Raw genomic sequence first — 12,843 nt, 5'->3', positions numbered from 1 at the left:
TGTAAACCACCGTTACAAGGAGGTTACATGGAAGTTATATCTCCACAAACACCATTGAATAATAATGGAGAAGTCAATAAACTAGTAGGAAGTTAAGAACCATCAAGTGGTTATGTTAGGAAATCCCACATTCCACATTATTCACAACAGGGTTAAAGTTGTAATTTTCTATATGCATTCGCCCCTGATACATATATCTAAGCATGAAAGTTAAGATTGTTAGCAGGAAGTTGATAAACCCCAACTCCTCCAAACTTGTTGTCTAAACATGAAAGTTACATTAAATTATTTCATGGAACTTCTTTTGGCAATTCGACATTACAAAAACGACGGGTTTCGCAGCGTATTCCTTTTTTCGTTCATACAAAATCCAATTCATATGTTCCGCCATACAATCATAACATGTGACAGGTCATACAATCATGTACTTACACACACACACGCATTTTATACGTAAAATGTTAGTACATGATAAATGAGCAATCGACCACCTGGGTTTAAAACAAAAGCAACATAAAAAAAAGGGGAACAAAAATATTATCTTGCAATAATAATGTTTGTTTCAAATCCAAGAAAGTTATCTCTTGATCCTATTTACTTTCTTTTACCAGCTTTCCCTTTCCCTTTCGCTTTCCCTTTTTTCGACTGCGGTTTCTTCTTGCCCTTTCCTTTTCCATTTTTTCTATTATTTTTTCCGTCGTCATCCTCGTCATCATCAGAAACAACAGAACTCGAAGGAATCATCTTGTGATCATCCACCACTTGAGATTCAATAGTACTTACATTTTGTGGTTCATTATTTGAACTCGACATTAATTGAGGCCTCCTTTCTTCCAATCTCTTCATAGTTACTTCAATCTTCGGCATTGCTTTAGTATCGAAGTCACTGATAATCATGACAATGACTTAATTACAAAGGGTAAGAAAAAATAAAAGAGAGAAAAAAAAAAGTAGTCCTCAAAGTAACTTGAACACATATTAACATTAGTTATTTCCGAAATGATTTTCTTACAACTAACCTCGTATCTAACAAAGAACAAAGCTCGGTCAGTTCCTCAATCGTTGCAGTAACTTCGTCCACCACATTTTTATCACTTTCCTTTGCCATTTCAGCAGTTAATAAGTTAATATGGTTCTCCATTTCCTCCTAAAAACAAACAAGCAGACAAGATATATCATATAAATGATTCATATATATTAGCCAGATATAAAAATAATAAAATTTAAAATAAAATAATAATAAGTTTTCACTTTTCACCTTCTTTCTCAAGACAAGGCTCTTCGAATCTCCATCATTTCTATTCCTTAGCGACTCCAAGGCGTCAAACAATTCCCGAACAATACCCCATTTTAAGTTTATTTCAAGATCCACTTTTCCTTTCTCCGAGCTGTTCAATTGCGAATCGGTTTCCAATGTCGTTTTTGAGGATTGCGTAGTGGTAATAACTTGTTCACCAACAACATTTCTTTCGACGGTAGCTTCTTTATCACTGCTCTTAGGAAAGAGTTTTTCGATGACCTCATTTCTACACGAGAAGGACTTCAAATCAAGAAAAACTGCATTAGGGCATAAAAACTCGAGACGACGACTATTCTCGTTCGAGCCTACAATAACAAGTGGATCCCCGATAATATTGAATGCTCCACCAACTGCAGATTCGTCCGACACATTGTTCATCCTTCTACACCTAATCGCTTCACAAAATTTCCACGGCAGCTGGTTTCTGATATGAGCTACTTTAAGCACGTCGAAAAGTACGTTGAACGACAACTCCGAATTCAGACACGACAAACACAGAATCATGAACAACCTCAGCATAAGAACTGGAAAATAGTAGTTGCCGTTGATATTCGAACGAGCGATCCACTCTGCTGTACCCTGACTGTTATAAAGACATTCTCTGACCACACTCACCACAAAGTTAAACGTGTCTGCAGCATACGATTTCTCGTCCGTTGCTAAACCGGAACTCGGATTCGCATCCGATTTAAGGCACATTAAATACTCCACGAACGACGATTTCGTAGTGAAAAAAAACCCTCGAGAGTGAGGAACCAAAATCAAGAGCCTCTCCACGAGATAAAAGAAGCATTTCGGAGAAATATAGTCACTCGCCCTCCAGTTTATGTTGTAAGTTTCTACAAGTGCATTATGAAACTCGCGACTAAGAGAATCTTTGGAAGATTCTTGCACACTGATCAGATTCTCGATGAATGACTTCCATGAAGAGTTTTCAGACAGCCTTGCGATAATTTTCTCATGAATTCCGTTTCTCTGCAATAATCCAGACCCGAGCATTGTCATCACCGCCTCTCCTATCTGCCTATACGTCAGTTCATTATTATTCCTTGAGCTAACAATATTTCTCGAGATAATTTCTTCGAGTAAATTATTGGAAAGTTCGGATTCCCTTAAAGATACCATATCCTCAGATAACGAGTGTCGAGGGTCCAAAGGAAAAACAGAATCGAAATATCTGGAGTCGACGCATAACAAAAGAAAGTTCTGCAGTTTCTTAGTGGTGAGTGATTTCGACTCGACGAACCTTGTTATGTCGAAAATTTGAACGAGGCACACACTTTGGCAGTACATAGACAACGAGGGCTTCGTCAGAAGAGCTTGAAGAGCATCCAAGACTCGTAGTCCAGTCGAAACTATTTCTTGACACCAATATTCTCGAGCAGCCGAAGCAAAATGACAAATATCAAGAGTTGACAACTTTCTTTTCGGCAAAACCAACCTCTTATCGGAATTCCTAATCCATGCAGAATTAGGGTTGAGCAATATACAGGCGTCGCTCGAGTTATTCGGCGACCTCACTCCAAAGTAGTTAAAACAGAATCGAGCAGTGTCTTCACATTCGCTGAGGTCAGCCCTTTCGATAGAGTCGAGAAATTCGAAGATCTCCAAGCTTTGCACCTTCCATAGGTTCCAAGCGAAAACAAGTGTTCCACCAGAGACTTTGTTCTTCGACATTCGTTCTTCGAATAAACTTTGATCAACGAGGAATTTTGTCGGATCCGATTCGTATTTTGTCGGATGCACTTGAAAATGGGCATCGAGGAATTTTCTGACGGATAGAATTTCGACCATACGAGATTTACATTGCTTCGAAGCACTATAACACTGCATCAACTCGGACAAGTTCATCCTATCACTCATAGACAAAAACTTGGCCTCCGCACAAATTGACGCATGAAAATTTTCTGAAACCATATTCGCATCCGAAATCGCTTTTGCTAAAATCTCTTCCTCTTGAGGAAATGATTTTAGAGGCCAACCTCGACTTCCATACACCCACAGAGAGTTATTCAGTACATACGAAATTACGAGCAAAGAAGCATTCCGAAAGTCCTTAGCTTTTTCAAGCAAATCAATTTCACGTAAAACAAGCCCCAATTCTTGTGTAATATGTACAGCCTCGATAAAATTTCCGGAATCTTCCTCCAATATTAGAAGCTCCTCAAGGCAGTCCCTTGACTTCAAGAAGTTGCGTTTCGATTTCTCCGTACAGAAAGCACGAACAAACTTCATCATCGACATACTGTCTTTTTTCTTATGACATTCCAAAGCACATTTTTCGAGAAACTGTTGTGCAATCTTGTTGATCTCCTTAAATCTCGTCATGATTCCGGTATCGAATGATGCTTGTTGTTTCCATTGCTCGATGTACTGCAGACCGAGGTCAAAATGATTGCCTTTGGTGCAAGCTGATAAGCACTCGTCGAAAAAATTCCCCTTGTTATAAACTTCAGTGGCAAGTTTGTAATTTCCAGCTAATGAGAAGCACTCCCCTGCTTTTCGAAGCTCAGACGTACCACATTTTTCCATGTATATCCTTCCTGCACAAGAAAATTAAATAAAAAAATGGATCGATTTATATGAATGCTTGTAGCTAACAAACTCAGCAAACTTTATTTATATGAATGCTTAAAAATTACAAATGCTCCTCTAATTTGGTTTATAAATCCGTCCTCTCGTATATTCAATATTTTATCAAGGCTAAGTTAGTATCGAATTTATGATTTTTAAGCTCCCATATGACTTCCTTCAAGTTTATTGTCGCGTAGTAAAATTAAAATCCATGCAATATAGGACCAAAAAAACTTCAACATGAATCGAGCTCAAATTTTCGTTAATTTTTATCTGAAATTACCGCATTTTAATCAATAGTACATTTGGAAATCTACTAATAAATGTACCTGCTCGTTCGTACTCCCCCAAGTCGCAAAAACATTCAGCTGCAGTATCAGCTCGATCAATAGAATCAAATATTTCGGCAGCCTCCCTAAGCATTACACGTGCCTCTTTAGGGTTTGAACCACGCATAGAATCAGCCGAAGCTCTAAGCCCAGAAGCCTTAGCCCTTTTTTCCCATGTTTCTTCTCTGGCTTTTTCGAAGCACACTGTTGCCATCTCATAATTTTTCTCCCAATAGAGCTGCAAAAATAAAATAAAGAAAAAGAAAAATACAATTAGACAAAATAATGCAAAATACATTAAAAAAAAAAGACCGGGAAAAAACAATTGAAAAACCTTGATTCCCTGTGACTTCCACTCCTCGGGGCTGCTATTTTTTTGCATTGCTAATGCAAGAGAATCGTCTATTTTCCGTACTTGGACAAGGCACAACCTTGTCCAATAATCGAGTATGGGCTTCGATAGAGCTTCATTGTTTTCACATATCCACAATCTTTGCCTCGTTCGAGTGATCGCAACATATAGTTGCTTTAGTTCAGAGCAAAGGATATTGTGTCTCGATTCGCTAAAACTTGGAAACGACTTTGGAGTAGTGGAATCAAGTAGACTCTTTTCTTTCAAGTATTCGTACAAAACCCTCCATTGATCACTCATTGGTGACGAACCAAAAAAGTTGTACAATAAAACATCCTACAAGATTAATTATTACATTAGTGGTTCAGATACAATTACACAAAAAAAAAAAAAGACACAAATTTAATGTGGTTCAGATACAATTACAATAAAAAAAATGAACTTTACTTGAAAGAAAAGCATTATTTAATTTCTAACCTGAAACTCGAGCCCCTTGCACTCAACTATAGTAAGAACAAGAGCTTGTTTGCCAATATAGTTAATTATTTCCTTTCTCGCAGAATCGTCCCGTACTAGAATAACTTGGTCAGCGCCAAAACCCACCCATTTTTCACCATAATGCCCACTATGTCCAAATATACTCATAATCAAGTTCTCGTCACTACCCGGTTCGAGTACAATAGGCGACTCGCCGTATATAAAACTACTCTCTGGAGCCAATACATCGATCGATTGTGGAAAAAAATGGCAAATAAGATCTATGACACTTTGCGCTAACCTAAGTACACCGGTATGAGTACGAAAATTTTGCGACAAACAAAACGTATCCGATACAACCCCTTTCTCTCTTCTTCCTAAAACCGATGATTTCATAAAGAACTCATTATAGAACAATGATCTAATATCTTCAAACCGAAAGTCAATCCCTCGTGCAATTGTCTGTGCTGTATCTCCACAAAATACAAATCCTTCGTCCACATTTTTGCAGATAAATCGGAAAAGAGATATTTGCCGCATTGTAAGGTCTTGCACTTCATCAATGTACACGAAATTCATTTTATCACCCATTAAATCCTCCTCATTCTTGAGCCGTAGATGAATATCGATCACAAAATCAGCAAGATCAAATTCACCACGCTCCATTTTCATTTTCTCGTAGTCCTCAAACACGTCGTAAATCGCATCCCTTTTCTCCGCACTTAAAGTGGAAACCCTACTTTCAGATAATGAAACATATGCCTCTCTGCTTCGTTTGGTTTCGCCCGATTCCCCTTCTTTTAGACCTCCTTTTATATGCGACATTATCTCGGTGAACACTCTTGAGGGATCAAGAATTTTTGTATACTTAGCATTGAAGTGGGGCCAGTAAAACGACCGAAAACGGTCATAAGTAACCTCATTTGTCCTAATAAAAGTTTGCAGTGCAATAGATCTTCCTCCTTCGTACTGTGAGGAGCCTCTTACATCACGAAATCTTTCAAAGTAAGAATTACCCAAAGTTCCATCGAGCATCATTAGAAGCTTATGAAATGTGATAATCAGAGGATATTTTTCTGGTTCGATGCCAACAAATGTGTCGGGGATATCTCTGAATTCAAGCATTTCATCTAAATCGTCCATATCTGTGGAGTTGTTATTTCCGGAGGCATCCTCACTAGCAAAGCTGTACATATTGTAAAGTAAAGGTCATTAGTGCATGCATTTCTAGTAGATAAAACATTTTTGGAAAATGAACAATCTTAAACCTTATGCCAACATAGAACATGCAAATTTAAAAAATTATGTACATTTATTTAAACAACATTTAATAACCATTAAATAGATATATACAATAGTAATGTTATAAATATTTTTCAGGAAAAATCGGAATCTTTAGAAATTGTTTAAATTGAATGTGCTATGTTGGCATATGGATGTAAGTCAGTATTGCAAAACAAAACACAAAAGAAATCAAAATACGCCATTTATCTATGAGTAACATTTCCACATTCTATTGAAAAAGAACAACATATAACGAGAAAGAGAACGAAAAACAAAACACGACGAACCAGAGCTCCAAACGCACCTCTTTAGCTGTGTTACGTGTTTTTTGACAGCATAACAGAGTTTCGGACTAACAGTAACAAAAAGCTGATGCAAAATAGGCACAGCATCGCCAGCTGTCACAAAATCCCGTATGGCAATGGAGTACTGATGAAGCTTCTGGTACAACTTCATAGTCAAAATAGTCGTCTTCCCAGTACCAGATCGACCTAATATAAAGCTGCTCCTTGGAAACATTATTATTGCACGCTCTTCATTGGTAACCTCAAACGGGAGATCCACTTCTCTGCCTTCCACATCGGTAAGCAAATGATTCACAACATCACTCGACAATGAATAAAATTTCATCAACAATAAGCTCTCGTTCACTTTGGCATTTTCAACATGACTTCTGCAGTCAACGGTACCATCGACTTTGGTGTCATTTTGATTCTTGAACCGGATTACATCATCGGAAACCGACCAACTCTTTGGCACCTCCAAATTTCTGAAAAATAAAATTAAAAAACAGAATTAATTGCGACCAATCACGAATTTTGAATTGGAATTCGAGGAAATCGTAAATTAATTTACGTACCCCTCGCACAACTTCTCATTGCAGCGGTCGATAAAATCATCCGTATACATACCAAAAATGCTGTCGAGTCGTTTCAAGAGTTTTGCAGTCTCCGTCATGGGCAATATATCCCACACTTTGAAGATTTGTACGTAAACAGGGTCCTTAACTAAGTCGATTGAGCACACAACATAGTAGTATTTTGCAACCTTGATTTGCTTCACAATATACGAAGAGCTCTCGCATTTCCAGTCAACGTTTATATTCTTTGGCCGCCAACCACTTGCAAGCTTAAGTAAAACAGTTATGACCAGCTTCTTAACATTGGAAGGGTTCAATTTCTGAAATGACTTTCGGAAGTTTTCACTGAATACAACCTGAAAAATTTGCCATTTCGGAAATTGAAGTTGTAGAACTATTTGTTTAGGCTAGAATAAAATCGACAGATAAAATGTGAGATATGTAGCACGGACACGGAAACGGGTGGAAATGGGGAAACGGGCACGGAGAATCGGCATATCCAAAAAATGGGGATACATGAGCTTGCGGAAAATGTGTAAATATTAAAAGTATTGAGGTATATTTATAAATATGCTATATAAACATGTACTTCCTCCATTCCATTTTAATTGTCTTTTTGGGCTAATTCACACGTATTAAGAAAGCTAATAAATGTGCATGGATTCTAGAAAAGTCATAATAAAATGACTAAAAAACCTTTTTATTGAATGTTTAACCATTAATTCTCCTAATAGTAATAAGGGTATAGTTGAGAAAACACAATAAATACTTCATTCAAATCCTAAAGTGACAATTATTTTGAAATGAAAAAAATTCTCTAGAAAGACAATTAAAATGGAATGGATGGAGTATAAGTTTTTATTTATATATAAATTCTTTTTATATATTCTCATACAAACATATTCAAACTATCAATTTGCAATTGATCATTAAGCATGTAAATAATTAGGGAAGCAACAAATATATTTGAAAATTTGTTATCCAAACATGTTTCTAACTTTTTAGAAATTGCAAAACAACCCATAAGGTGTCCGGCAAGTGTCGTCAAGCTTCGGATCCGATACGCGGAAACATTAAGCAAGTTTTCGTGGTACATAGAATTTCAGCATAACATAAAACAAACGAGTTGTACCTTCCATCTTGAATTTTTGAAAAGTATACTCTCCCCACTAAGAAGTTCTTCAAGTTGTTCCATCTCTTTCTTAACGTCTATAATAACTTTTCGAATGTCGCAATCTTCATCGGCAGTGAAGAAACGATCGCGTTCCTTAGCATCGGATACTAGTGCTTTCCAAACTGAATCACTTTCGCTTAAAGTTTTTTCACTTCCCAATATCCAGAGACAATGACTATAAGTAAATAGAAAATAAAAAAGAAAGCAACGGATCATTATCGAAAAAAAAAATAGAATCAAATCCAAGTAATTATAAAATAATCATTTGACGGCATACCGAGCTCTGGTCAAAGCTACGTTGGTTCGTTGAGTACTAGACAAAAAACCAACGGATCCACTTTTATTCGACCTTACAGTTGATATAATTATTATATCTTCCTCTCCGCCTTGAAAGCCATCGACTGACTTCACATTGACTATAAACTTGTCAAAGTTCTCATACTTGCGTTGAAGCCTATCTCGAATGGCTGCAGCTTGTGCAGCGTAAGGGGAAATCAAGCCGATGCTGAGTTTCTCGTTTGATCCATTCCACGCTGTTCGTAAATTACAACAGATGATCAGTTTTAAACCGAGCTACCAAAAACTGTGAAATAGAGAATCGGGATTAGCATACCTTTGAAGAGTTTGTGCACTAGCATCACAGCTACAGCCACCTCAACCATATTTTTTCGACTGCGCCCGAAATCATCAAATTCTTCGTTATTCCCGGGAATATCTATAAACGAATAAGGCCCGTAAATCCTCCCTTGAAGATAGCATCTTTTGTAGCTTAGTTTCTGCACATTAGATGCATCTAATATCCGGTTCTGATAGAAAATCGAATTCGGAAACCGACTTATTGATGGATGCATTCGGTATTGCACATTAAGCAGATGCTTTGAGTGACCTAACAAACTCAATCTTTCAAACATACTTCTCCCAAATCCAGCTTCTTCCGATATCTGCGCGAGTATGAAAAATCCCAGGTATTATTTATAATTAATTAATATAATTAAATAAATTAATCAAATATTTATTTACCTTGCTCTTAACTGTGGCCGGTAATTGACATTCGTCTCCAACAAGAACTGCATGCGTCAAACCTGGGATCTGAAGTGCTATGTTCGATTCGCACTCCTTCACTTGAGCAGCTTCATCAATCACCAACATTTTGAAAAATTCTGTTTTACGTTCGTGCAGCGTAAACGCAGTTGAAGTGGTGCAAAAAATTAAAGTAGCGTTTCTGAAACAAAAATCCGTGCAGGTTATGTTGATGCCATTCGGAATGCCGAGTTCACGTAGAGAAGCCCTAAGGGATCTCAGAATATTCAGACATTGGCTTCTCGTATACATTAAGGACGATTCTTCAACACCGACCATTAATCCCTCTCCTAAAAAGATTCTCTCGAGTTCTTTAGATGTCAAGCTCTTGTCGTCAAATAACAACGTCTCGATCGAATCGAGGAGAGACATAAGTTCAGTTACGGTTTGAAATATCTGCTGCTCGTGAACGAAACTTGATGGCAAATGAGGGATTAGTGCTGACTTGCAATCTCTCAGTGGTGTTGCTAAATTTGCAAATCGGTCCCTAGCAAACTCCAGAAGCGACTTATTAGCCTCATTATCAAGACTCTCTTTTTCTTTTATTATCTCATTCTCCACAAAGATTCGATGTTGAGCAACACAGTGTTCGAGAAAATCGAGCATGGATGCAAAAGAGTCCTTGCAACAAGTTCTTGATAATAAGCAATGTGCAAGTTTGTCGACACGGTAATCCAAATAGATTTCCTCGATATTCGAGCCAACTTTCAGACGGTCCTTATTCCCAAAGATAAGCATCTCTCCTAAAGGACATGACGAATAATGGTTCTCCTCGGATGATTTTTTTACCAGTGCTACCACACGAGAGGCGAGTTCTTTAATTGCGACGTTTGTCGGTGCACAAACAAGTGTGCGGACGTTCTTTTTCAGGAGAAGATGAAGCAAGTTGCTTAAGGTTGATGTTTTTCCAGTTCCGGGTGGACCCCATATGAGTTCGACTGATGGCTTGTGGCTGCACTCGGATTTCGATAGACAAGCAGAAATTGCATCGAGCTGCGATTCGTTTAACTTGGACGATAAACTCGATCGCAGTTTCTCCTCCATCTCAACATTGTATTGACAAGGGCAAACTTCAAACATTTCCACACCCTGTTTAATTGGTAAGTACATACACTAGTTAAAATTCGATGTAACATGCAATTTAATGAAGCAATATTCAAAACCAATATCTAACAACGAGGAAGCTATGAATAGAATATTTTTTTTTATCTTTTGTAATTTCTATACAACCATAATCATATCAAAGAAAAACCAATAGATTTTTCTAAAAATATAAGGGGTAAATTTATAAGCTATGAATAGATATTTCTAAAAATAAAAGGGGTAAATTACAGGCACCCACAGGGTAAGACAAAAGAATTTACAGACCCCTATGATATTGCTAATCACAAATATCCCGTAAGCTATTTCTCCATCGTACAATCACATCGGAATCTTAAAGATTCCACGGAATCTTCTGAGTGACAACACCTATATTTCACATCGTTCGGCAAAAATTTGTTGTCAGTATGTTTGTCACTAAAGAGGTGTCGCTAATGCTCTATAGTGACAATGAATAAGGATTAAGGGACAAGAATTAAAAGAGCTATTAGTGACAAAAAAAAAAAAAAAAAAAAGATATTGTCATTTAATGTATGCATTTGTCACAATCTGGGTGTCGCTAATGCAACTTTTTCTTGTAGTGATTTCCAAATCTAATCCCAGGTGGTCAATGTAATATACCCAGGGGGAAAGTCAACCATTTATAGCTGGAACATGAGTTTGAAAAGTAGTAATAAGTCCTTACCAAATCATTCTTCGTGAGTGATTTCTCGATAATGTTCAAATTCTGACGCATACTTAACCCTATCCATATTCTTTTATGTGGTATTATGTTCATCAAGTAAACCATATGACGCGACTTTCTTTGTCCATCTTCGACGCGCTCAGCAGACTTTCTTTGTCCATCTTCCACGCGCTCAACAGTTGTAAGTTTAAAACTACGATCAATCTCGTCGTACATGATATCTTTTATACACGCAAAATTATACGTCCCGCCGTTAAGTGGTGAGTGGGAAATCGTTTCGGGTTTCGAATCGGAAAGAAGAACAACATCACCGGGCGAGATTTTTTGCCGCTCACCACCAAAATCACCGACACCATTTCTCCATTGATCAACCTTAACAATGTACACCAACTTCCGATGTATTCCCTCAGTAAAAGATGCCACCTCAGCAAAAGGTGCACTACATATAGTTTCCATGGAGGAAGCAAGTTGGGCACGTGTTTCTTCTAATAAAGGGAAGATGTACGAACCAAGATACTGGTCAACAGATTCAAATGACATTGGAATCTTCTCCACCTATATACATGTAAAAAGAAATAATTAGAAAGATACTACAACTAACATGTCTAATAATAATATGTAATGGAGAGTTTGTTGTAATATCTATTTCTTTGTATCTTAACGCACGTGTCCTAATCTACACTTATATAATATATGAGCTATTCAATCTGATTTCTACAGACAGCCAAGTACTATATATACACCGGCTAACTGAACCATGTATATAATATATATATATATATATATATATATATATATATATATTGGGAAATTAGAGACCTGGTATTGGTACATATTCTCATTACAGATATCTTGAAGAGACCATGAAAGCACCAAATCGGTGAACACATCTCGCTTGCTGGAACGATTCCCCTCCATTTTCACTTCTGATCAAACAACTTCTCTCTCTCTCTCTCTCTCTCTCTCTCTCTCTCTCTCTCTCTCTCTCTCTCTCTCTCTCTCTCTCTCTCTCTCTCTCTCACACTGCCAGCTAATTTCTTCAACTCTCCTTGCTATAAAATTTCAACAGAAACCCTGCAAAAACAAAAGTATTGCATGCATGAAAGATCAAGTCTTTGAGAGATTAAGGAAAAGAATAAAGAGAGGAAGAAAAAGATACAAAGAATATTCCGGTATACATACTTAGCTTGTAAACACTCACACACAGACACACACTAGTAAATACTGATTTTACATAAATGGGGGAATTGAAGGAAATTGAATCGTCACTTCTGGGTAAAAGGAAAGCTCTTTGGCGGTACGATGTGTCTTTCCATTTTCCAATACTTATTAGCTGATGACTTATGGTCTTCTTTTCTTTCTTTTTTTTGAATTTTCTCACTCATGCTGTTGAAAAAAAGAAAAAAAACAAATCTTTTTACTTTCTTTTTTTGGGGTGTGTGTGATCAAGTAAGGGAGTACGGTAAAGCTACAAAACTTCCTAGTTAAGTATCAATGCTCAATAATTCATATCACATGAGTATATCAATTGGATAAACTATTGTTGGAAATTGAGTATACACGTGTATTAAACTTGTACAAAATTAAATAAATGTCAAATTATATATATATATAAAAAAAATCTCATA

The 12,843-nt window shown here is 37.0% G+C and overlaps 1 protein-coding gene across 1 annotated transcript; it reads right to left on the bottom strand.

Annotated features, from left to right (window-relative positions):
• Positions 1–334: 334 nt before the first annotated feature.
• LOC105970683 (uncharacterized) lies at positions 335–12,627 on the bottom strand. The gene is made up of 15 exons (XM_088820939.1): positions 12,375–12,627; positions 12,035–12,289; positions 11,216–11,770; positions 9,370–10,518; positions 8,963–9,290; positions 8,627–8,882; positions 8,308–8,524; positions 7,176–7,531; positions 6,621–7,085; positions 5,033–6,218; positions 4,538–4,891; positions 4,204–4,441; positions 1,259–3,843; positions 1,020–1,147; positions 335–886 (listed from the first exon to the last, which is right to left on the bottom strand). The coding sequence occupies exons 2-15, from the start codon at positions 12,131–12,133 to the stop codon at positions 595–597; spliced, it is 8,208 nt and encodes a 2,735-aa protein (XP_088677065.1). The 5' UTR covers positions 12,134–12,289; positions 12,375–12,627; the 3' UTR covers positions 335–594.
• Between the last annotated feature and the right edge of the window lie 216 nt (positions 12,628–12,843).

The sequence above is a fragment of the Erythranthe guttata genome, chromosome 7, assembly GCF_056151865.1.
Source record: "Erythranthe guttata isolate IM_541 chromosome 7, IM_541, whole genome shotgun sequence".
In the NCBI taxonomy this organism is placed as follows: Eukaryota; Viridiplantae; Streptophyta; class Magnoliopsida; order Lamiales; family Phrymaceae; genus Erythranthe; species Erythranthe guttata.
Note: the sequence above shows the minus strand (reverse complement) of the source record. Positions and strands in the feature narration are given on the sequence as shown.